This window comes from Myotis myotis, unplaced genomic scaffold (genome assembly GCF_014108235.1).
Source record: "Myotis myotis isolate mMyoMyo1 unplaced genomic scaffold, mMyoMyo1.p scaffold_m19_p_16, whole genome shotgun sequence".
Classification (NCBI taxonomy): domain Eukaryota; kingdom Metazoa; phylum Chordata; class Mammalia; order Chiroptera; family Vespertilionidae; genus Myotis; species Myotis myotis.
In genome coordinates, this window is record NW_023416320.1 from 11,817,183 (window position 1) to 11,841,881 (window position 24,699).

The following is a 24,699-nucleotide window of genomic DNA, read 5'->3' on the forward strand; positions in this document are numbered from 1 at the left end:
CGGCGGACGGCGCGCACGGCGGCTCTCAGTCTCCTCTGAATATTAAGCAAAGTACCTCAACTGCAGCCTGAGAGAAGGGGAAGGCAACCTACAAAATGTTTGCTCCGATCTGAGCCCGGGAGCATTTTGCAACTTTCACGTGCTTTTCTAAATATACATCCCACCGGCTCAGCTGAATGAAGGCTTCCCAGGCAAGGACAGTTGTATGAAGATCTAATAGGCGTCAATTAACAATAGCTGGCCTCTAGGTAAGCCTTCCCTATAACCCAAATAGGTATATTAGTAATAGCAACGAATGGCGGAGTGCTCTAACTCTAAAATAGGACCTTGAGTTTTTATTTTTTTCAAAAACGGTTTAAATATTTACATCCCATTTTTTTTAGGATTTCCAGACTAAGTGCAACATACAGGTGTACAGCCAAAACTAAAAGTGGGGGTCCTGGGGGGTGGGAGTTCATTTACTGAAAATAAGTCCTACCGCCAAGAAGACTTCCCTCTGCACAGTGGCCATCCCTCCCCTGAATTCTGGCATACTTGCCCACCCATGCCACCCTCATGCCCACCCATTCAAGGGCTGTTCTTCAGTCTCACAGTGTGTTCTTGAAAATGTCATGTAACTCTTTAGGATTATTGTCAAATTTGAGAAAACCTCTATCAAATTTCTTTCATGTAAGAATTATAAGATTTCAGGGCATTCCACATCTTCTTGTGTAGTGAGCGACTAATCACAAATATTATTCTTCTAGTTGATGACATGTATAAATCAACTTGCCACGGACGTCCTTGCGGTTGTGTGGTAAGTTTATATTTTCATTGATGCCTGTTCATTATGTCAAATCAGCTAAGAATTTCAACCTTTTCCCAAAGCGTTCAAACAATTGACTCTTCTTCATTAATTGGTCTATTAAACAATCTGAGAGTCTATTCACTGCTTCTGTTTAAATGTATCTCTCCTGTCCTTCCTGAAGTACTGTTTTTGTTTGATCTGAAAAATGTAGGGACTATGCAGGCAGCTTTTTGCTTTGATGAGATGAAGGGAATGAATTGCACGCTACACATATTTTGTGACTCCCTCCTATCACCACACCTGGGGACGTTAGCACGATGGGCGTAAGGAGTATTTACGGAAGCCACTCCCACACCCCAGCAATAAGTTAGCACCTCGTGGAAGTGACCGTGAACCACAGAATCTTATCCCACTAACCGCAAACCAAAGTATCCCCAGCTGCACGTATGCTTAGCCAGAGCCCCAGAATGTCCGCAGCTCCTCCACGCTACTCAACCAAAGGAGAGAGAGTCTTTGAGACGCCCGAGAGAAGAGACAGCCACCTTCACCAATTGCAGTAAAAACATTTTAATTTTGCAATTTCATTGGACCCTGTGAACAAACTCCCAGAGTCCCTTCCAGGCTCTTGGAAGGGGCGTGCCTAAGGGAGGCTGTATCAGTTCCCTCCTGTCACTGTAACAAACGACCACAACCTTAAAGACTGAAAACACCACCAATTAATTCTCTTACGGTTCAGGAGGTCAGAAGTCCAACCGAGTCTCACGGGGGTGAAACCTGGAAGCTCTAGGGGGAATCCATTGCCTTGCCTCCTCCAGCTGCAGCGGTTCTCAGCCTGTGGGTCGCGACCCCTTTGGCGGTCGAACGACCCTTTCACAGGGGTCGCCTAAGACCATCCTGCATATCAGATATTTACATGACGATTCACCACAGTAGCAACATGACAGTTATGAAGTAGCAACGAAAATAATGTTATGGTTGGGTCACAACATGAGGAACTGTATTTAAAGGGCCAGAAGGTTGAGAACCACAGAGGCTGCCCCACACGCCTTGGCACGAGACGCCTTCCTCCGTCTTCAAAACCAGCAGCATAGCACTTTCTGACCTCTGCTTCTGTCCTCGCATCTTCTCTCATTTTGACCCTCCTGCTTCCTTATAAGTACCCTTGGATTATATCGGACACACCTGGATAATCCAGAATATTATCTCCATCTCAAGGTCTTTAACTTAATCACATCTGCAAAGTCCTTTTTATTGTGCAAGATCACACAGTCACTGGCTCTGGGGGATCAGGACATGGACATGTTGGACGGGATGTTATTCAGCCCACCACAAGGACCCTGAAGCTTAAACTCCGTTCCCTGCAGGTAAATCTGTCTCTTCCTCCTCATTACCGAAATCTAGTTGGTGCTGAGTTCTGATTGTGAGGGTTCCAATGGGAGGGAATACCTGTGATTACAACTGAGACGAGTGCTATGGAGGAAAAGAGAAGAGATGCTATGAAGGTAAAGAATATTCCAAAATAGGGGACCTCATCTAAATGGAAGGGCAGCAGTGTCTTTGAGTGAGGAATACCAGTACATCTGAGATGGCAAAGGACGAGGAGCGAATTATGCCATGGACAAGGGTGATGTTCCAGACCGAGGAGGCAATCTGTGTGGCCTGGGAAATGGCGATGTCAGAAGGTCAGTGCAGCCAAGCTGGATCCCTGCCATTAAATCCTTAGCACTCACCACCATGAACGGCACATAGTAGGTGATCAGTAGTTCTCAACGCTGGCAGCACATTCCAGGCAACACAGGACTTAAAAATACCAACACCCAGGCCCTAGTCGAGACCAAGTCAGAATTGTTTGAAAGTACAATATAGCCCAGTATGTGTATTTTTCAAAGCTTCTCGGGGAATTCTGGTGCACAGCCAGAGTTCAGGATCACTCTATTAGATACAACTAAATGAGTGGATGGATGGATGGATGGATGGATGGATGGATGGATGACAGAAAGCATTTGCTTGGGGTAGGATTTTCTTTTAGGAGGTTTTCTTGTGCGTAAGGAAAAGAAGGATTTTGGCTATATTGGATTATATATTCCGAAAATGCAGAAAAGACTTTCAAAAACATAATTAAATGCTCATCAGAAGAGACTCAAAATGATCTAGCAATCATCTCAGTGTAACCAGTTGTCGCTGTATAAAAGGCCTGTGTTGGAATGGGGAGGTGTTTTTTAAAAAAGCATAACGTACATGCAAAGGAAGGGGCACTTGTTGTTGTTGTTGTTAAGCTCTGGTTTTATCCCAGGAGGCATTTGGCTTTTTGGTAGTACTAATGAATGACCATCAGAGGGAGACATGCTCCGAAAAGTGTTTTTGCACAGGTGCCCCATCTCACACAGAACTAGCGTGAATCAGGTGTTTCTTAACGCGGTGAGATCTCAAGGCGGAACCATTAAATGAGTAAGTCTTAGGGTATGAGACAAGCGGCATATATTTATCTGCACCAGAGTTAGATTCATTTCGGTTCTCCAACCGTTTAAATCATTAAACCACTGAGGGCAGGAGGTAAGGGTTGCGGGGGAGGATGAAGTGTGTATGTGTGCCAGCATTGTATTTGCAAAACTAAGGGGAAACTTTGAAGACTTAGACTTAGAGAATCATAGTTTCCTTCAGCAACCAGCACAACTAGGAATTAAGTATTCAAGCAAAACCCTCTCCCTTTGTTAATTGCAAAATAAGCATCTTAGATCGCCTTGTGTTTCCAGAGTTACCAAGATCACAGCTGGATCCCTGGAAAGAAGAGCTTGGATCCTCACTGCAACACCCATTTGTTGTTTTTCTTCGCACTTATCCACTTACTACAGGCCTGGTGCATGAAAATTCATGCACGGGAGGGGGGGTTCCTCAGCCAGGCCTGCCACCTCTCACAGTCTGGGAGCCCTCAGGGGCTGGAGGCGACCTGGCCATCAGGGGAAGGTGAAACCCCCATCACACCTCTGCTGCTGCCACTGCCCGCAGCACAAGCCTCGGCTGGCCCTGGGCGGCTGGGGAGCTGAGGGCGGGTCCGGCCCCACCGTGCGCCTACTGCCTCTCCCCGACCTCCCTCCCCCGGCTGGGCTGAAAGGACTGTGGGACTCCAGCGGGGCTGAGGGGACTGGGCACCACCATCTTTGTGAAGGTGTGACAGTCGATTTGCATATTCTGTCTTTATTAGATAGGATGCCAGAACCCATACAGATTTTCACATGTATATTAGACAAAATATTGCATATAGGGACTAGCCCTGATTAACCTTCCATTCTAAAAGTTAAGTAACTGATCATTAGTAAGGGGATACCTTTTGCAAAGCCTTTAAAGGTGACCAGTGAGAGGCTGGGTTCAGGCAGGGAAGCCTTTACAAAACTGTGATGCCTAAGTCAAGATAAAGGCCACGGCTATGCCACTCTGAGACTATTGTCTGCAAATACACTGGACTAATCCAACTTTTGAACCTAACACTCCTGACCAACAAGTACAGACTTTTTTTTACATTTTTATGGGGGTGGGGGAGTGAGTAAGTAATGCAAATAGCGAATAAGGTAGTGAAGACTTAGCGGGAGAAACTAAGATGGCGGCATAGATAAACACCGGGAAATTGCCGCTCCCACAACAATTGAAAAATACCCTAAAGGACAGAGTGGACATCACCCAGAACAACAGGAAGGCTGGCTGAGTGTAAATTCTACAACTAGAAGGAAAGAAAACCACGCTGAGAGCCAGAGGAGCTGCGGAGGTGAAGTGCAGAGGTACGGCGGATTGCGCGCGCGGGCGCGGGAAGGGGGTGGCACCTGAGGACGCGGCTGTTTTTTTGAATCACAAGCTCCTGACTGCTCTGAACTCCGGTTCTGGGAAGTCTCTGGGGACTCAGGACTCATACGGGGAGGAGCGGACTCTCGGGCAGCGGGCAAACTTGAGTGCGGCTTTCCCTCAGAGGTGCTTGCAGCCACTACTGGGACACTGAGACGCGCGACTCCGAGACGCACGACTCCGGGCGAAGAATCGGCCATAGCTGCTTTCTCTGCTCTTTGACTCCCTGAGACCCCGCCCCACCCAGGCTGCGGCAGAGGCTTTTGCATGTGAATGTACCTAACTGCAGCCGAACCAGGCAGACCTGGAACTTCCAAGAGAAGGCCCAAGGCCCCGCAGCGCTTGCATTGCTTCACAGCTGAGCCTCTTCGTGGCTCCTGCTGTGTGGCCTCAGGCAGAGGCTGAATTAGCACCTCCTTAGATCCAGGAGCCACTGTACCCAGTGGTCAGAGGGGGACCATCCAGATTGCAATTCCTCAGATCCATAAGGGACGCACTCAGGGAGCAGACTCAGTGAGCACCAAAGCCCCACTGAAGCAAGTCTTGCCCCAGAAGGGTGTCTTCAGCACAGAAGTTCTCCCACTCCAGACACAGCTGATTCTCACAGCCAATTGGCCTGGAGGTCAATTCCTCCCAGTGATCCTACAACAACCAAGGCACCAAGAGTGCACCAAGAGTGTCCACCCCAGGTAACTGGGGAGGCTGAGCCACTGGGCCCTACAGGACACTTGGCACGCAGGGCCACTCTATCAACACAGGGAAGCAGCCAAAATGCGGAGACAAAGAAACAGGTCACAAATGGCAGAAATGGAGGAAAGCAAACGACTGGATATAGAGTTCAAGGCCACGTTTATAAGGTTTTTCAAGAATTTTATGGAAACCGCCGATAAATTTAATGAATCCCTCAATAAGTATAGTGAGACCATGGAGGACATGAAAAAGGACCAACTAGAAATTAAGCATACACTGACTGAAATAAAGAATAATTTACAGAGATCCAACAGCAGACAAGAGGATCCCAAGAATCAAGTCAAAGATTTGAAATACAAAGAAACAAAAAATACCCAACCGAAAAAGAAAAAAGAAAAGAGATTCCAAAAATATGAAGATAGTGTAAGGAGCCTCTGGGACAACTTCAAGCGTACCAACATCAGAATTATAGGGGTACCAGAAGGAGAGAGAGGGCAAGACATTGAAAACCTTTTTGAAGAAATAATGACAGAAAACTTCCCCTACCTGGTGAAAGAAATGGACTTACAAGTCCAGGAAGCGCAGAGAACCCCAAACAAAAGGAATCCAAAGAGGACCACACCAAGACACATCATAATTAAAATGCCAAGAGCAAAAGATAAAGAGAGAATCTTAAAAGCAGCAAGAGAAAGACAGTCAGTTACCTACAAGGGAGTACCCATACGACTGTCAGCTGATTTCTCAACAGAAACCATGCAGGCCAGAAGAGACTGGCAAGAAATATTCAAAGTGATGAATAGCAAGAACCTGCAACCAAGATTACTTTATCCAGCAAAGCTATCATTCAGAATAGAAGGTCAGATAAAGAGCTTCACGGATAAGAAAAAGCTAAAGGAGTTCATCACCACCAAACCAGCATTATATGAAATGCTGAAAGGTATTCTTTAAGAAGAGGAAGAAGAAAAAGGAACTCTTACCATTTGCCACAGCATGGATGGAACTGGAGAGCGGATAAATACCACAGGATCTCACTCATTTGTGGAATATAATGAACAACATAAACTGATGAACAAGGACTGATCCAGAGATGGAGAGGCATTGATTGGACTGTCGGGCCTTGGAGGGAAGGTAGGGGAGGGTAGGGGTAAGGGGGAAAGATCAACCAAAGGACTTATATGCAAGCATATAGGCCTAACCAATGGACATGGACAACGGGGGGGTGAGGGCATGAGCGGGGGTGGGGGGGGTGGGGGGTAGAGGGTAACGTGGGGACAAGGACACATATGTAATATCTTAATCAATAAAAAATATATTATAAAAAAAAAGTAATGCAAATAGCTCTTAGTCTATGCATTTGTTTTAAGGCAAACAGAACGAGAACAGACTTACAAATGATCATGTTTGTTGAAAAACCTGAGAAATGTATTTTACAGTCTATCTTTCAAGCTTACAAGGCACATTTAAAAAAATGGAGTTAGTTGCTTTTAGTTTTGTTTTTTGTCTGTTTTGTCAATAATTGAGGAGGATTTTATTTTTCAAGTCCAAGGTAAGGGAGTTTGCAATAGGGCTGTAAGGTTTTAGGACTTTTCTACAGATAATTCGCTGTCTAAGGTCTCAGCCTATCTTCATTGTGATCCCCAGACTACATGTCACCAGCTTTAATTTTGACAAAGGGAAAAGAGGAGATGGGGCAAGAAAAAGGGGAAGCAACCCACAGTTCATTGCAAAAGACTAGCAATGCTTACAGACATAATTGATGGAAATCCAGTTACCTGCAAGAATCTTAGGTGTAACCGCTATCCTGCGGTATTCAGTTGAGACGAGAAAATAAACTCTGAAATACAACCTTCTTATTTTCTCCCTTAACCTGGTGCTCTCCAGGGGCTGGGCCGTGGATCTGCTTTCCTTCTGCACAGGAGGTGGACTTGCTGGCCTCGTGCCTCCTGAAAGCGTGATGCTCCACCAGCTATTGCGGAGCAAAGTCTGCAAATCAGCTCTACAGTCAACTGAGTTTTGATTAGAACTCGTCTCCAAGTGGTTGCCTTTTGCAACGTGCATGTTGCATAACTGCCATTTCACTCGCTTTACTCGTCATTCTTGTTCTGCTGAAAATCAATGTCTGCACTTCCCTTGACGGGATCCAGAAACAGCAGATTTGCATCCCCTCTTCCTCTGCACACGGGACCCTGTTCCAAAGGCTTGGGGCGCCCCAGAGATTCTGCAGGGCCCAGTTCCCAGTGAGAATCAGAGCGCGTATGTGCACAGCCAAGCCAACTCACACGTACCATTTTCAGCCTGCTGCTCCGGCGTCTGCACCCCAGACAGCTGCTGCATCGCAGTATGTGCTCATGGGGACAGACGGAAATCCCGTTAGGAAACACAGCCAGCTCTGTGTTCCCATTTTCCAGGAGAGAAACCGCATTCGGCCCAAGAACAGTGCAAAAGCCCTAGTGTCAGTGCCTTTAAATCAACTGAATGCCTAGCCTTTTCCAAGACGTTACACAAGCAAAGCCCATATGGTGAGCTACAGACTTTGCCCTACAGAAAGGACCTGGGCTAGGGAGGTCTACACCAAAGACCCAAGTTCACCATGTACTTTTCCTAAAGCTCTAATTTTTCTTGCCTGGAAAATCATTATACAAACGACTTACTTCTTAAGAATACAACGACAATAACAAAGAACACAACGAATAGCTATTACAAAGTAGTTTATACGCCAAGTGCAATTACACCTCAGTAACGCGTGTGACACGCAATACTTTAACAATAAATATTTTAAAAATAATAAAAAAAATAAAAGAATAACACAGAAAGAGAATAAAGTGTGTGTGTGTGTGGGGGGGGGGACTACAAACATAAGGATTAAAAGCCATTTTATAAGGGATTATCAGTTACCCATCCCATACTTTTTGTAAGTTAACTCAGCACATCTGATTTTGGGGTGATGAGAGCCATCAAAATACACCTACCTTCTGCCCCACTGGTGTGGCTCAGTGGTTAAGTGTCAAACCTATGAACCAGGAGGTTACTGGTTCAATTCCCAGCCAGGGCACATGCCCAGGTTGTTGGCTCGATCTCCAGTAGGGGGCATTCAGGAGGTAGCCAATTAATGATTCTCTCTCATCATTGATGTTTCTATCTCTTTCCCTCTCTCTGAAATCAATAAAAACATATTTTAAAAATTACACCAAATTTCTTAACATGTTTTCCCCTGGGATCACTGATGATAGGATTGAGACCAGTGTAGTAAAGGAGAGAAGTTCTTTTCCTTCCATTTCCCACCATCCCAAGTCCTCAGCAGCCCGGGGGACCACTGACCACACACTGCAGGAGGAGGGATGACCGAGAAGCATCCAGAAAAGTAGAGTGGTCTCCTTTGCTGAGTTTTGTTTTGTTTTGTATTGTAGGATCAATTTGGCCACTATTTTCTCACCAAGGCTTGGCACCTGTTTGGTTTTCCACAAATTAAGATCCCTTAGCTCTTCTCAAATTTACTTTGAGGGTGAAATCTAGGTGATTTCTAACTTAGATATTGAACATAAAATTTGCTTCCCCATCCTCCGTGGGGGGATGTGTGCAAGCCATAAGCTTAGCGCGTACTGACCTAGACCGAGACCTGGCTTTGGCGAGCATGTCAGATCCTCACACAAAGCCTGCATATGCTTCCTGCCACCGGACCCGAAGAGCTCAGGCCTTGGGCCTCACCACCATTTACTCAGCTCTGCCCTTCATTCTCGTTATGATTCTGGTGAGATTTTCAAACTCAAGTGTGTTTGTCTATGGGCCGAGAGCTTGTGCCAGTTTATTTTAGGAGTATGAGCAGCAGTAGAAACAAAGATGCATGTCTGGAAGATGTGGGAGAAGTGATACTGGTGCATGCACATGTATCCAGAGAAAGTCTGGCTGCCTGGGGACCGTTTTGCAGGGGTAATGAGGAGCGAATCTATAGACTGAAGGCTATACTGGTAATTTCCCAAGCCGTGCCACACCCCTTAGAAGTGACTTGAAGGATTTCAAGAGTTGCCTACCTTTTTATTATTGTTATTTTAATTTTTAGTTGTTAAATTATTTTTTTCACTGCCGATATTTCCCATTGATTTTTAGGGAGAGTGGGAAAGAGAGGGAAAGACAGAGAGAAACATCAATGTGAGAGAAACACATCGATGGGTTGCCTCCTGCACACGCCCGGACCAGGGCCCGGGCCGGGGAGGAGCCTGCAACCAGGGTATGTGCCCTTGACCAGAATCGAACCTGGGACTCTTTGGTCTGCAGGCTGATGCTCTACCCACTGAGCCAAATCGGCTAGGGCCAGAGTTGCCTACCTTTATAAAGGTCATGCGCTGCCTGATGTCTTCTGTGCTGTTGGGAAGGTCACGCCCCACCAATACCACCTGAAGACTGAGGTCCTCACCGGGAAGGGTGATGGGCGTCTTCTCCCAGGGCCTGCAGCGGGGAAAGCCACTCTGGCAATTGGAGTTCAGACTTTTTACCCAATAATGATAGGTGTTGACCCAGGAGTGATTCCAACCCACCAACTCCCCCAGGTGAAAACAGGCCCTGTAATCCCAAAAGAGGCTAACAAAACTGTTAAGAACAGAGCGTGCCATTTTGCAAAGTAAATTTTGAATTGTTTTCTACTATCCCAGTTCCTTTGTTCTTCATAGAATATACTGTGAATGCCCTTCATTACTTGTATTTTCTTCTCACATTCTGATATATATTGATGATCATCTCTACGTGTTAAAAATTAACAAAAACCATGCTTCTGTGTCTGCCACCCTCAAATAAGGGATAAACTGCTTGACTTCTGTGACGAGGCTGCTGCCTTCGCATGCACACGGATCCCTCTTCCTCAGCATTCTCTCCGGACTGCTCCCTGAACCTAAAACTGCTAGCACGGAGCAGCTCATTCTCCCGCTGGTGTCCATCTCTTCCCTTTCTGTGTGTGCCCCAACTCGGCCTCCGCTTGGCTCCACTCTTTCTTCAAAGTCCCTGTTCCCCTTGGGCTTTCTTGACCGTCCCCAAATTCCCTTCACACACAGGCCCATACTCCACATTGGACCCCTACTTCACGCTGCCTGGGATTCCTCACTCTTCTGTGTCAAGTTGAAACATAACAAATTGACAACATTCAACTGTTTTTGGCCTCCACAACAGCAAGTCCATATAGTTCAACCTAATATATACATCTTCTCACCCCCTCCCCCATACAATTTTTCTTTACATTCCTAGTGTCTACAATAGTCCCTTACACAGAGTAGGTGTTTGCTATTAAAAAGAAACAGGCTTCTCCCTAGCCAGCTTGGCTCAGTGGATAGAGCGTCAGCCTGTGGACTGAAGGGTCCCAGGTTTGATTCTGGCCAAGGGCACATGCCTGGGTTGCGGGCTCAATCCCCAGTAGGGGGTGTGCAGGAGGCAACCGATCAATGATTCTCTCTTATCATTGATGTTTCTATCTCTCTCCCCTTCTCTCTTCCTCTCTGAAATCAATAAATACATTTTTTTAGAAAAAAGAAGAAACAGGCTTCAACTATTCTTAAATTAGCCAAATAGTAGATAAGTTTCCGTTTTTATCTAAAAATGCATTCTAACCCCTTAATACACTTACCACGGATGATGTGGGACGTTTATGATGTCCCCTGCCAAAATTTCCTACTACAGTCTAAAACAGAAATATAAAACTTTGTGGTACTAGAAGTTATGGCTAGAGGCATTGCTTTGTAAATACTATGGGCTTTAATAGATCTATATTTCAAAATTATTATTCGGATAATTTCCATCAGTAAATTCTATATTCACTGGAATATATTTCATATTTATTGCATCATTAGTTACACAACCTAGTTAGAAAAGAACATCAGAATATTACACTTCATCTAATTACATTTCATCGATTCTTCTGTCCTTCTCCCTTATTGCGGTCATAATTCTATATATATTACATAAATTATCATCATAAACTGAAACTGGATAAGCAAAAATCTAGTGACTAAGTATACGTATTTGTAAAGCTAAGAGACTTATAAGGTATCTGATACTGATACCCATTGCTTTCTAAGATAAAAATAATCATAATAGCATGATGATCACTGAACTGAATTTAGTATTCTAAGGGCAGAATACAATGACAAGGGTGGAGGAATAGAGAACTCTGTATTACTCTGAGTAACACCCACAGTAGTAGGCTCAGAATTATGTAAGGAAACAAATCAATATTTCCTCCCCTCCTTGCTCTGGTGCTGTGGACACACCAGTAAAGTCCTAATTTTTTTTTTCAATGATTCCATTTCTTAGAGCCACCTTTTCCTCAGCTGATGAGTCATCTTCAGAACTTCATTCCAAATGCATTTATAGCGCTTTCTGCTGAGCCTTTCATTCGTGTCGTGTCGGAACATATAAAAGACGTCACGGAGGCAGGTAAACGTCTATTTTAGGGGAATGGAGAAAAGAACAAGCTTCTTACTAATTGATTTGGATTTGCCACTTGTCATTTATGAGGCAATAAAACAAACAGGATAGCTTTGGCTCACATTTCTTTTTCATCTTGAGTTTAACAAAGTTCTGAAGTAGTCTTGACAAAGAGAGTCCATCTTAATGTCACAAAAATAGGAAGGGGTCAAATTTCTGTTATTGATGGCAGGAAGCTCACTTTCAACGCTTAAGCACGGTCAACACAGCCTTAGAGGACATTTTAGAAAGTGAGACTTTCTCTTCAAAGACCTTCTTCCTCTGGGGTCCCCAAAACACAGTCACCTTCAGCTGTCTTAATCTTGCTTGTTCTTGGTAGAAAACTAGAATAGTCTTTCTGCTGTGAAGTAAACAGAAAGGTCAGAAATATATATGGGAGGAAATAATTTCCATAACAACAATAACAAAGTCAAGGATTTTCATATTTAAAAGGCAACAGAAAGTTACATCAGTTTAAGCAATGGTTATTCTAAGGTTTTAGAAGCTACACTTAGGGCTGAGAGCGCCCCCTGCTGGTATGTCGAGGTAGCCCTTTTCAGACCAACCCTAGGCACTGGGATGTCTCCAGGAAACACTTGAATCTGCCTCTCTTGTCTTTTCCTCCTCCCTTAGAGCCATGTGACTTTCAACTTTTAACTTCACCCCAAATCTTTACTTAAAATGTAATTTTAAGAGGTTCTGATTGCTATAAACCTTTAGTGAGTGAGAAATCAGCCTTCAATATTTATGAAATCTCAAAGACAGGGGCCATGGAGAATATGCTTTGGCCCTGGTGAAATAAATACGGGCACCTCAATGGCAGATCAGCTGAAATTTGTTTTCTATGAGGCCAAGTGGTTAAAGGAATAAACTGGGGTTTGGACATTGGGTTTGAGCATGGGCTCCATCATTTACCAACCGTGTGACCTTGGGCCAGTTACTTAACCTTTCTGTGTGTTTTCAGTTCCCTCAGCTATAAACCAAGGATAATAAGCCCTGGCCAGGTGCTCAGTTGGTTAGAGCATCGTCTGATATGCCAAAGTTGCAGGTTTGATCCCTGGTCAGAGCACATACAAGAATCAACCAATGAATGCATAAACAAGTGGAACAACAAATCTTTCTTTCTCTCTCTCCCCCCACCCCCCAAATCAATCAATCAATTTTTTAAAACTAAGGATAATAATAAGAGTACCTGGGCTGTTATGATGACTAAATAGATTATATATGGAAAGTAATTATAACAGTGCCTGGCTCAGATTACGCTCTATAGAAAGGTTTGCTATAAGGCATATAAATGTCTAATCATTATGCTATAGTCCTGAGAGTAGTATACTATTGTATTCCAGCTATACTTTAATAAAAATTTATAAATAACTAAACAATAACAATGAAGAAGAAAAGAGAAAGGTATGCTAAAATAGGTTGGAATTCAGTATGGTGGGACACCAGGCCCCCTTCCCCATGCTGGCCCTGCCCAGAGCCTGAAGGAGGTTTGGTTTGCCTGTTGGCACTGCTGTTCATCTGAGAGGATAACTGAATTAGCATCAATGTTGATCGCAGTCGTGCTGTGTGTGGCGTTGCCTGTTGTTCCAGGACAGTGGCTCTCAGATCTGAACATGCATCAGACCGAATTGCAGGGTTTGCTAAACTCAGGTTGCTGGTCCCCAGGCCCAGGGTTCCAGATCCAGCAGGTGTGGGGCCTGGGAATTGGAATTTCTAGTAAATACCCAAGGGATGCTGATGCCCCTGGTCCAGGGACCACACTTTGAGAACCACTATCCTAGAGCGATGGTTCCGTCCTGGCTGTACATTAGACCATCTGCGAACTTTTAAAAATTCTGTTGCCAGGCCCCAGCCAGCCATCATTGGTTTTCACATATCCCCTGGTGCTGCTGATGTGCAGCCAAGGCTGAGAACCACGGCTCACACTGTTACTATGGTGCTGAAATGGATTACCCCGTACATTCTACAGTTAAAGGAACTGAAGCTTGGTGCAGCGTTTCCCACTGAAGTGCTTGTTGTTCACTCTGATGCAGGGCCCCTACCCCAGATCTATTGCATCAATCTTTTGGGGTGAGGCCCAGGAGTCTTCACTTTACTAAGTACCTCTGGAGCCCCTGTACACTTTTTTTTTGTTGCATGGAGACACACAGTAAGTGGTGGAGTTCTCATCTCATGTCTCTGGTCTAAGCAGCCAGAAATCTATATATATATATAAAAGCCTAAGTGACCGTTATGACCAAACGAATGGAACGACCTGAAAGACCGGTCGCTATGACGTGCACTGACCACCACAGGGCAGACAGTCAACACAGGAGCTGCCCCCTGGTGGTCAATGTGCTCCCACAGCCAACCTCCCATGGCCCCTCTCCCCCACCCCTGGCAGCTGGCCAACATCTGTGACTCCTACACGCCCCCAACCCCCCACCAGCCAGCCCTGATTGGGACTGGGCGAGAAGCACTGATCAGCCCCAATCACTGGCCAGGCCTAGGGACCCCACCTGTGCACGAATTCGTGCACCAAGCCTCTAGTTATTATAAAAGAGAGGAAGTTTACATTGGATCTGTTTTAAATTTTCTGGGCTTATTCACTCAAGAAAGGACCTTATATACTTATGAATACCATCCCTATATACTAAGTATTTTTTAAAGTATGTTTTTATTGATTTCAGTGAGGAGGGGAGAGGGAGAGATAGAAAGATCAATGATAAGAAAGAGTAATTGATTGGCTGCCTCCTGCACGCCCCCCACTGGAGATCGAGCCCTCAATCAGGCATGGGAATCCAACTGTGACCTCCTGGTCCATAGGTTGACACTCAACCACTGAGCCAACCTGGCCAAGCTATACTAAATATTTTTTATATACATAGCAGACCCTGTGACAGGAGTTGGACCAATAATAAATTCCATTCAAATGCTACTAAGAGGTCACCTTTATTTCATTCATCTACTCTAGGATTTGAACTTAGAAAGAAAGAGTTAGCAAAAGTAGTTACGGGCACAGCTCTGGAGTCGGATGCCTTCTTCTTTCCACCACTGATTACTGGGCAATCTGGGGCAAGTCATTTAACCTCTCTGATTTACAAGATGGTGGTGAGAATGAATGCGTTAATCCAGCGGTCACCAACCAGTGGTCCATGGACCACTGGTGGTCCATGAGGTCCGAAAGGTTGGCGACCGCTGGTTTAAGGAAACCTTTGGAGCAGCGGTCGCCAACAATAAACAGGCTATACTTCTTGGCCTAACCTACATGGAAGAGCTTCTGAAAAGGAGAATTCTGGCTTATTATTAAAAGTAGAATGACTTTGGTTATTTAAAGGGGGAAAATGGCAGATTTATCAAAATTATAATGTATCATTACATAATTTTACTCACAGACCTGGCTTTGTTGAATGTGGTGTTTTTTACGTTTGCCTTGTTCCGGAACTTCAATCTGCTGAAGAGATTAGGAAAATGTCCGTGGTCAGTGCAGCCTGGAGAAGCAAGCACCCACATAACCTATTTAACCAGCACATTCCCCCTTCCACCATAATCCTCTTAAAGGCCCCGAAGGCTGGCAGGCACACCTACTTGTTATCTGCAAATCCCCTCTTTATTTGCAAGTGTCTACGTGATACAGTAATTGAGTTGCCAAAAGTTAAGTGAAGCTTGATGTTTAACATTGGTAGTTGCCTATGGATATTGTGATTGAACACAGATTCTAAAGGGTCTTCACCCAAAATAAAATGAACTTCTAATCCTGAAATAATTCACGGAGCTCCAATCCATATGCTGAATCAAAGCCAAAGGGGGCTCTGATTAATCAAAAGGCACCATTAGTCAAGGGAAGAATCAGACTGAAGTTCAAGACACAAGTTCACAAGGTAAGCTCAATGTAGCAGTCAGGGTCTGAGCAGAATACAGATGGCACCCTCTTGGGGTGATTGAGGACAGTTTTCAAAAGGAACTATTTAATGGAGGTGTGGGCAGGATTAAAGTGAATCAATGGAGGGATGCTGGAGTCCCCAGGGACTAGGGTGTGGGGGTGATTCTTCCCCCCTCTAGGCCTGAGGGACAATGAGAGCAGGTGGTACTGGAAGGGGAGTAGCAAGGAGGAGAGGCCCCCCACAGAAGCGTGACCCTTGTACAGGGCTGTGCCAATGGCGGAGATTCAGGAGGGACAGAGTGGAGAAATGAATCCCCAATCTCACTTTTCTCCTACCCTCCACTCTCCCTGGGTTTCCCCAATGGTGAGCATGATCCAAGGTCAGAGATCAGAGGGCAAGGTCACAGTACACAAAGGTCAGTCTCCAGGGCATGGAGAGGTTGGAAGAGAGCGAAGAATGAACCTGGGAGGGTAAAGGGACTGTCTGGCATAGCCAGTACACTCGACCTAGCCAGGGTTTGGGAGAAAGAGTTCTTAGGCTCATAGGAAAAGAGAATTACTATGAAACAATGATGTGCATGTCTCAGCTCATCACTCTGTAACTGTAATTGTCTCTTTACTAATTGCCTTTCTCCTCCAACAAATAAACTCCTTGATGCTAAATCCTCAGTTTCTAACCACTGCATGGCAAACACGGGCATTCAGAAAGGATAGAATGAGGGGTGATTTAATTAAGTTCTTTGTTATTGTTTGTTATTCATGAGAGTATAGAGCAAGACATTTCCAATTAAGTGGGATAAATAACATGGACACCACAAAAGAACATTATTTGTTAACTATGGTTAGCTTAATTTTGTTGTAAAATATATTGCTTTGAAATATGCATAGGACGTAGGTTAGTATTGTTAATAGAAAGTTCATATATTTGAGGCCTATTTCAGCAATTTTAAAAAAATCAGTTATCAAGTTTCAGAAATGAGAAATTAATGCTCTGATGTTTTATGTGTTTGACTATTATGATTATTATTCTTTTACAACATTACACCATAGCTTGTAAATAATCTTGGGCAAAGAACTACAGAGTTGGGGGGAAACTCAGAATTGCTCTCTCTCTCCTAGGTAACAATAACTAATTCCCCTCCCCCTCCCTAGGTAACAATAACTAAAAGAGAACCCACTACAGATGTGAAGCGATTTCTGATATAATCTATTTCCTTGTTTCAATAAGGCTTTAAATATTTAACATCCTAGAAGGAATAAAGTTGGGGGGGAAGCTAATTCTTTTTCATAAGGCAGTATTCCTGCACTTTCTCCTTCATCAACAGAGTAATTTCTATTAACAATCTATTCTAACCACTTACTCCCGCATCATTCTTCCCCCTGGCTCTCTAAAACTTGGTCCCCTGTATGTTCAGGCCCTTCTCATTGCCACTGCAACACGTCTGTACTTCTGTCTTCTGAACTGGATGAGCAATTCAAAGGCTGGCATTGCTGCGACATCAGATAGCGCTGCCCCTAGTGCATTCCCTCCTCACCGCCTGCCAGGAACACACTTCAAAGCACCCATCTGGGAGCCCGGCAGCCTTTTACATGGTCTGATCTTTCCCAGGATGAAAGCGAAGTGGAGAGAAAAATAGTGTCTATGTGATGGGAGTTTGGGAGGGGGTGAGAAGTATGAGGCAAGCAGGAAGCAGAAGGCCATCTTATTCTCTGCCATTTCTCAGAAAACCAATTTAGGGAGTCAGACGCACTTTAAAGTGAACAAAGTAATAAGACCATCTAAGTATGGATTATTACAAATATGAACTGTTTTCCGGGATATTTTAAAAAGTTGATTTTAGAGAGAGAAAGGGAGAGATAGAGAGAAACATCCATGTGAGAGAAACAGGAGTCATTGTTTACAGAAGCTAATACACATACTGCACATTAGGGAAAAGCCCCAGACTGAGCTTCATTTTCTGCAGTCTGAGCCTACGCTTACGAAGGAGTTCCTGGCATCATATTTTGACCAATGAGCTGAGACCTGCCCTGTCCAATTGGAGCTGTGCTGCTATATCCTTATTTGCATCTTTAACAACCGATCAGAGAGACTCCATAATAACCAATCTGTATGTACAGTTCTGGCCAATCAGAACAGTGCTATTTGGACCAATCAAACTGTGCACATTTAGATCCCTCATGTGCATAAAAATGAACCACCAACAGGGACTAGGACTGGCCTCCCCTTCGCTTTGGTGGGGAGCACTTTCAGTTTCCACTGGAACCTGCATTTCCTTAGTTTGCCAACTGTTCATCTAAATAAAGTTTCTCCTCTTTCTGCACCCCAGATTGGGGAGTCCTGTTGGCATTCGATTTGGTGGCAGGGGCCTTGTGTTGACAGCAATAACACCTGCATTTATTTTGAGAAACAACAACATACCCTACAAAACGACTAAATAACCCAGCTCCCTTGCACCTAGGTGTGGGCCTGAGGTGTGACTAACTCTTGGCCAATGAGCTGTAAGCAGAATTCTGTGGGGGACTTCTAAGATGAAGTCTTAAAGAGAAGAGATGGGTCCTTCTTCACACGCTCCTCAGACTTGTTGCCTGGAATGTGGAGGTGATGAGCAGCCGTCTGAGCATGAGGCGAAAGCCACTGAAGACGGCAGAGCAGAAAGGTCTCCGGTGAAATCACGGAGCCACCGTAGCAGCCTGGACTGCCTACTCCTGAGCCTCTTCGGGATGAGAGGGAAACGAACTTTTCTTTTGCTAACGATACTTGTTTGGGGTTTTTTGTGATACGTAGCCAAACCTATTCCTAATATACTCTATTTTCAAATAAAATAATCCTTATAATTCTGTCCTAGCTAAAAGTAGCAAATATTAACAAAATTTCTTTAGGCATTAGTGTAAATTGCATTTTTTAATTCCTTCTGTCTGCAGTTAATACTGCCTTTAAGAGTTTAACATGACTTTTGTATTATTGACTGTTTACATTTTTCTTTAGCACATTTGTTTGACTTAAAATTTTAATGGTCTCTTCATAAATGTTTCAAATCTACCTTTGAAAGCACTGCCTAAAGCTAACTAAGCCAATTAACTTTACATTGGCACTGCATTTTTTCTTTTCTCCTTTCTTCTTACTGGGACACAGCAGTGTTGTTTAATATGCATCCAGGGACCATCTGCTTTATTCATGGGCTCATTTGGTTACAGTTTCCTCAGTTTACCTCTCCCTCCCCAGATTCTTCATGACTATCAAAATCTTGGAATCACCCTAGCAGGTGGCTCAGTTGGTTGGAGCGTCCCAAGCATGTCAAACTTGCCCGGCCAGCCGGCCGCATGCCTCGTGTATTTGCCACCAAAAAGGTTTTGGTTCCATTCCCCTGCAGGGCACATACTTAGGTTTCTGGTTTGATCCCCCGTTGGGGCATGTATGGGTAGCAACCGATCGACGTTTCTTTCTCACATCAATGTCTCTCTATCTTTCTTCCCCTCCCCTCCCTCTCTCTCTCTCTCCAATCACTAAAAACATATCCTGGGGTGAGGATTTTTAAAAAATCTTGGACTCTATTCTGCCTTGCAAAATAGAGACCTCTGTATCCTTCTTTAGGCAATATGCATCAGCTTAAACTTTATGTGGCAGTGAATTTCACAGTCATACATTTATCGTTTTTTATTTATTTTTTACTGCCGACAATATTATGGATGTCCCTCACTCCCCCCCCCCTTAGTTTGCCCCCCCTCCATCATATCCACAGGCCACCCCAGCAGTCATACATTTATATGGCTCCTTTAAGCCACAACATGACTTGTTCTCTCACCAATGGTACTTTGAGAGGAGGTCCAGAGTCAGCTGAAGTTCAAACAGCTAATCTGATTTTTCCCCACCAGGGTCCCACTCTTCCCAGGGATTTGTAGCTGACATTCCAGATTGAAATGTGGACTATCCCTACAACATCCTCTTGAAAACCCAATTTTCAAGAGGAAGGGTCTTAACCTGTCTTTTTAAGAACAAACATAAAAAATAAAATAAAAAAAGTCTATGGCAATAAAACTTGAGTATTTGGATAAAGCAATATAAATACTGGCTAAAATGCTGATTTTGTGATCAGCCATATAAACTGTACGTTTCCATTTGTGTGCAGCTCTAAGGAATGTAGTTAGTGCGGTTGCTTTTTTTTGAAAACTTTAAATAGATGACTACCTTCTCCTATTATTGAGCAAACTCTTTAGCTAGTCATTGTACAACTATTTCCTTGGCATCAAGTAGCTTACATTTTATTCAACTACACTTGAGGGTACTTGTCCCTTTTAATAGGACTACTTCAGTTAATTTTCTTTTTCTTCTTCTCCTTTTTACATACATAATAATTGGAGCCTAAAGGGTTCGATTTTATTACTCTTTTCAAAAGAGCATCCTTGATTCTTTTATTGCTTTGCTTTGCTGCTCCAGTACATTTTGAATTGTTTAAACACCAATAGGCAAGTACATTTTATTTTCCCTGGGAAAACATTTTCAGCTTCAAAAGAGAAATAAAGGTAAAATGAAACTATTTTCTTAGAAAAAAATCTTCAGTCAAGAAAGAGCAAGATTAAACTGAAGGTGTCACCCATCCTCTTATGAAAGACTACATTGAAATGAAAACATTAGAAAACATTTCCAAATGCTCTCTGTTGTATTTTTAAAGGTCGGGGTGATATCCTGCAAAAGAATTGCCTTTTGTTTATAAATGTCAACCAGGCACTGGTATTTGTGAACACTTAAAAAAAATCAAACTATCCTGTCTTATTAGGGGCATCCTTATCTCATACTGTGACAAAGCAAGTAGAAAAGTAACTATCTCAGGAAGCCTTTTTACAGCCAGCCCTTTCAATGAGATGTGAGGCCTTTAATAAACTTGCAAAACAAAATTTAATTTCACATTGAGAAATATTATAGGCTCGAGAGCTTGCTGACTTGATGTCTTCTCCCAATTGCTACAGGCATTTTTACTTGGCGCAGGGGAAGTGTCAGGAGGCTGCGGTTCTTTCTAGGGACAAACTGCAGAGCTCCTATAGGGTCATTGCTGCTGTGTTATAGGCCGGCCGCTCAAGACCCTGACTTTATCATGTAGCTTTTATGGAAAAGGCAGAAAAACAGGATTCAGCGTAGAACAGGGATGGGGAATGTCCGGCCTGCAATAATAAGGGGCCATCAGATCATTTGGTCTGGCCCTGCCAAGGCATTCGGGGTGAGTTCATTAAATGTTTGACCAAATATAGCAGGCTCATTTTTTACCTGGATAATTTTGTATGGCCTGTGAATGATGTCATAAATATCCAAATGGCCTTTGGCTGAAAAAAAAAGGTTCCCCACCCCTGGTGTAGCGGGTTAGAGAGCTCTCAGCAACCCAAGGATGATTCTTGTTGGAAAAACGGCTTGAATTCTAAAGAATGCGCCGATCAGAAGGCAGAGGAGCTCACTGCTCAAGTCCTCTCTCCAGGCCCAGGGATCAGCCTTGTTTCGTGTCAGCAGATGGTTGGAACTTAAAGGGGAAAATGCACACAGAGAAGAGCACTTACCATTTCGGGGTTCTCCGCAGCTCGCTTTGCCATCTTTTCTGAGATCATTTTTTTCAGGCAGCTGCTCAGCAAAAAAGCCTAAGAAACCCAGAAAGAAAGGAGTCTCTCAGTGTAAGAGATCTTTCTCCTCTTGCTTCCTCCTCACAGATTTTGAGCTCTGCCCTGCAATAGTGGGAGTTTGTTTCTGTCTTAACTTCCATGAATTTGCATAAGATGTAATTAACATGTAACAAAACATTTTCTCAATATGTGGATCTATTTAGAGTACATTTTTTAAAAGGTCGACGAAAAAATGGCCAGGATCTCATTACTAATCATTTTCCCTGGGTTTGATAAGGACTAACCCTGTTTATCTGTGCACACGTGTAACCTACACAAAGTCAGGGCGTGGAATGGCTCAGCAACACCCCCTGAGCTGATGCAGCCAGGAAGGATGCTTAATGGAGTCCCCCACGTCCGGACTGATTCCATACTACTATACAATGTACATCGATATGTAGGTTAGGACTCTGCTGTACACCAGGTAAGGTTTATTACAAATAAAGGGACTGATCTTTTGTTTAAGGACTTCAAGGAGATTTGAACCGAAACCCTCATTTGTAGTTAGTTACAGGTAAGGCACACGAGCCACATTTCTGCCTTTTGCAAAAGCAGTCCCTGAGTGCACATCAATAAACCCACACTCCGAAGGAAATAAGACCTCGCTAGGAGTCCCTTAAATGTTTATTACCCCTCTCTATAGCGGTTTAAGCTCATTTGCTACAGCCTAGATTAAAAGACCATAAAAATATTTAACTATTGCACTTAGCATTCTAGGGGAGGAAACGTGGTTTCCCTACCAAAATCACTCTCTGTCTCTCCAAGTGACTGCAAATCTTGCCTCAGCAAATATCCTATCTTTTCCCTAAGAATGTTTCATACTATTGAGTAGTTGCAACAGAGACCAAATGAACCTCAAAACCTAAAATATTTACCATCTGGCCCTTTGAGAAAAAGCTCACTGACCCCTGCTTTAAGCCCTGTTAGTCAGGGGTCAGGCAGGTCTAGTCTGCAGGCCGTCTGGCCCTGCCAAGGCATCAGAGGTGAGCTAATTAGATGTTTAACCAAATATAGCAGGATACTTTTTAAGTTGATAATTTTGTATGGCCCATGAATAACGTTATAAATATCCAAATGGCCCTTGGCAGGAAAAAAGGTTCCCCACCCCTGTATGGTAACTAAATTCATTTATAATTGACTAGAGGCCGGGTGCACAAAATTCATGCATGGGGTGGGGGGTGAGGGTGTCCTTCAGCCTGGCCTGTACCCTCTCTAATCTGGGACCCCTCAGGGGATGTCCGACTGCCGGATCCTGCAGGATCGGGCCTAAACCAGCAGTTGGACATTCCTCTCACAATCCAGGACCCCTGGTTCCTAACCGCTCGCCTGCCTGCCGGCCTGATTACCCCTAACTGCCTCTGCCTGACAGCCTGATCGCCCCTAACCACCTCTGCCTGCCGGCCTGATCGCCCCCAACTGCCCTCCCCTACTGGCCTGATTGCACCCTAACTGCTCTCCCCTGCCAGCCTGATCGCCCCCAACTGCCCTCCCCTACCGGCCTGATTGCCCCCAACTGCCCTCCCCTACTGGCCTGATTGCACCCTAACTGCCCTCCCCTGCCAGCCTGATTGCACCCTAACCGCTCTCCCCTGCCAGCCTGATTGCACCCTAACTGCTTGCTCCCCCACACCAGCCTGATCTTGCCCCTAACTGCTTGCTCCCCTGCCAGCCTGATTGCCCCTAACCACTTCTGCCTTGGCCCTGCCACTGTGGCTTTGTCTGGAAGGAAGTCGGACGTCCAGAAGATGTCCGGTCGACCCAGTCTAATTAACATATTATCCTTTTTTATTAGTATAGATGTGAAGGCTGTGGTGACTAGCAAAAGAAAACAAAATTTAAAAAAGAGTGTTACAGCCCTAAAAGAGAGTGCGTAGCATACTCTGGTGATTAGCAAGGGTTAGGGTGATGTGCTGTGTCCACCCCTGTGAGCAAGAGGGCATCTCAGCACAGGTTTCATGCTCCTCCCCGAGAACTCACCTGTTTGGTGTAAAGGACGAACCACTGCCAGTGACTCTCCTCGCTGTACTGGAATCGGAGCTCCAGGTTCTGGTTGAGGGTTCGCTGGGGCCCGTCCATGTCCAGCAGAGTCCCCTACGGAGGAAACGACATTATTTGATATTTGATAGAAGTTTAAGTGGCACAGGCTGCAAGGCATGCGGGGGGTGAGAGAAGAGGCTTAGAGAGTAGGCAAGGGCAGATCCTCATTTGTTATTATTCTCCCTGATTTTTGCTCTACAGCATCCATCCTTCTTTCTCCTAGTGATGGAGTCTCATATTCCCTTGGGAAAGCCATCTCTCATCCACTGTGGCTATACAGATGGGACTATCAGGGAACGCTGCCTCCCTGCAGGGTGTCACATGACCCAAACTCAGACCACTTGAACAAATACTCTCTGTGCCCCTCATTTAGTTCCACAGCAGAGAGACCAAGGAGGAGGTCCTGATAAAGAATCCCTAGAGCCCTGACCTGTTTGGCTCAGTGGGTAGAGCGTTGGCCTGCGGACTCAAGGGTCCCAGGGTCAATTCCAGTCAAGGGCATGTACCTTGGTTGCAGGCACATCCCCAGTAGGGGGTGTGCAGGAGGCAGCTGATCGATGTTTCTCTCTCATCAATGTTTCTAACTTTTCTATCCCTCTCCCTTTTTCTCTGTAAAAAATCAATAAAATATTTATTTTTTAAAAAAGAATCCCTAGAAACCCTAAGCTCCTGTGGCTCCTGACTTTCCTAATCATCTGTTTCATCCTTTCCTTTAAATCAGTGGGTTCCCCGTGTCCCTCCAATAACTCTCTTTTTCACTAGAGCCACAGTGTTGTTTTCTATTGCTTGCCACCCAACAACCCTAACTGTTACAGGTTTTATCAGCTAAATTAAGGAGTCTGGACTTGATCATCAGGGCAACAGGCATTTATTAAAAGATTTTTAAAGCTACTTAATAACACAATTATCTCTATATTTTAGAAATATTGGTCTGACAGCATCGATGTAAAAACTGAACTGGGAAACAGCTGTTTTCTGACGTTGAATGACAGATGACACAGAACTGCTAAGTGAGGGAGAATAATAACCAGTGAGGTGAGCTCTACAATTAATTACCCAGCTTATGACCTGGAGGACTTTCCAGGATGCGGCGTAAGGAGGGAGAACCCAAACAGAGCCCAGAGGTCATGCTGAGTTGAGGAGAAGAGAGAGACATTTGAAGAAGTCCAGGTTAGCACTTGTGGGGCAGACGACCAAAGACAAGGGCTTTATACAGAGAAAAAGCTCCAGAGAGCTCATTGCAAACCTTTGGCTGAATAATGATAATGTGCATGGATGGGGTGTACAGATGTTCATGCACATCTGTGCATGAGAGGCTGGGGAAAGAGCCACTGAAAAGCTGTAGGTTGAACAAATCTAGGAGCTCGCAGATTGGGCTGGAAATGGGTTTGTGTTT

At 44.4% G+C, this 24,699-nt stretch overlaps 1 protein-coding gene and 1 long non-coding RNA gene across 8 annotated transcripts in view; one reads left to right on the forward strand and one right to left on the reverse strand.

Moving 5' to 3' along the window:
* Nucleotide 1: 1 nt before the first annotated feature.
* On the forward strand, nt 2–2,561 carry LOC118670679. Its single transcript, XR_004972433.1, has 3 exons — nt 2–248; nt 747–796; nt 2,003–2,561. It is a non-coding gene; the product is annotated as an uncharacterized LOC118670679 (long non-coding RNA).
* Nucleotides 2,562–11,094: 8,533 nt separating this feature from the next.
* Nucleotides 11,095–24,699, reverse strand: part of SNX31 (sorting nexin 31) — a 39,775-nt gene continuing 26,170 nt past the window's right edge. Inside the window, exons 11-15 of one of the 7 annotated variants that reach the window (XR_004972434.1) lie at nt 23,244–23,357; nt 21,168–21,245; nt 15,138–15,194; nt 11,842–12,119; nt 11,095–11,736 (exon numbers count right to left, since the gene is read on the reverse strand). Coding sequence is in view for 6 of the 7 variants with exons in the window: in XM_036337900.1 (XP_036193793.1) it covers nt 12,024–12,119; nt 15,138–15,194; nt 21,168–21,245; nt 23,244–23,357 (345 nt within the window). In the remaining variant the exon portion in view is untranslated. Of the gene's footprint in view, nt 12,120–15,133; nt 15,195–21,167; nt 21,246–23,243; nt 23,358–24,699 lie in introns of all 7 variants that reach the window. The other 6 variants (XM_036337903.1, XM_036337902.1, XM_036337906.1 and 3 more) reach the window with 6 other exon arrangements.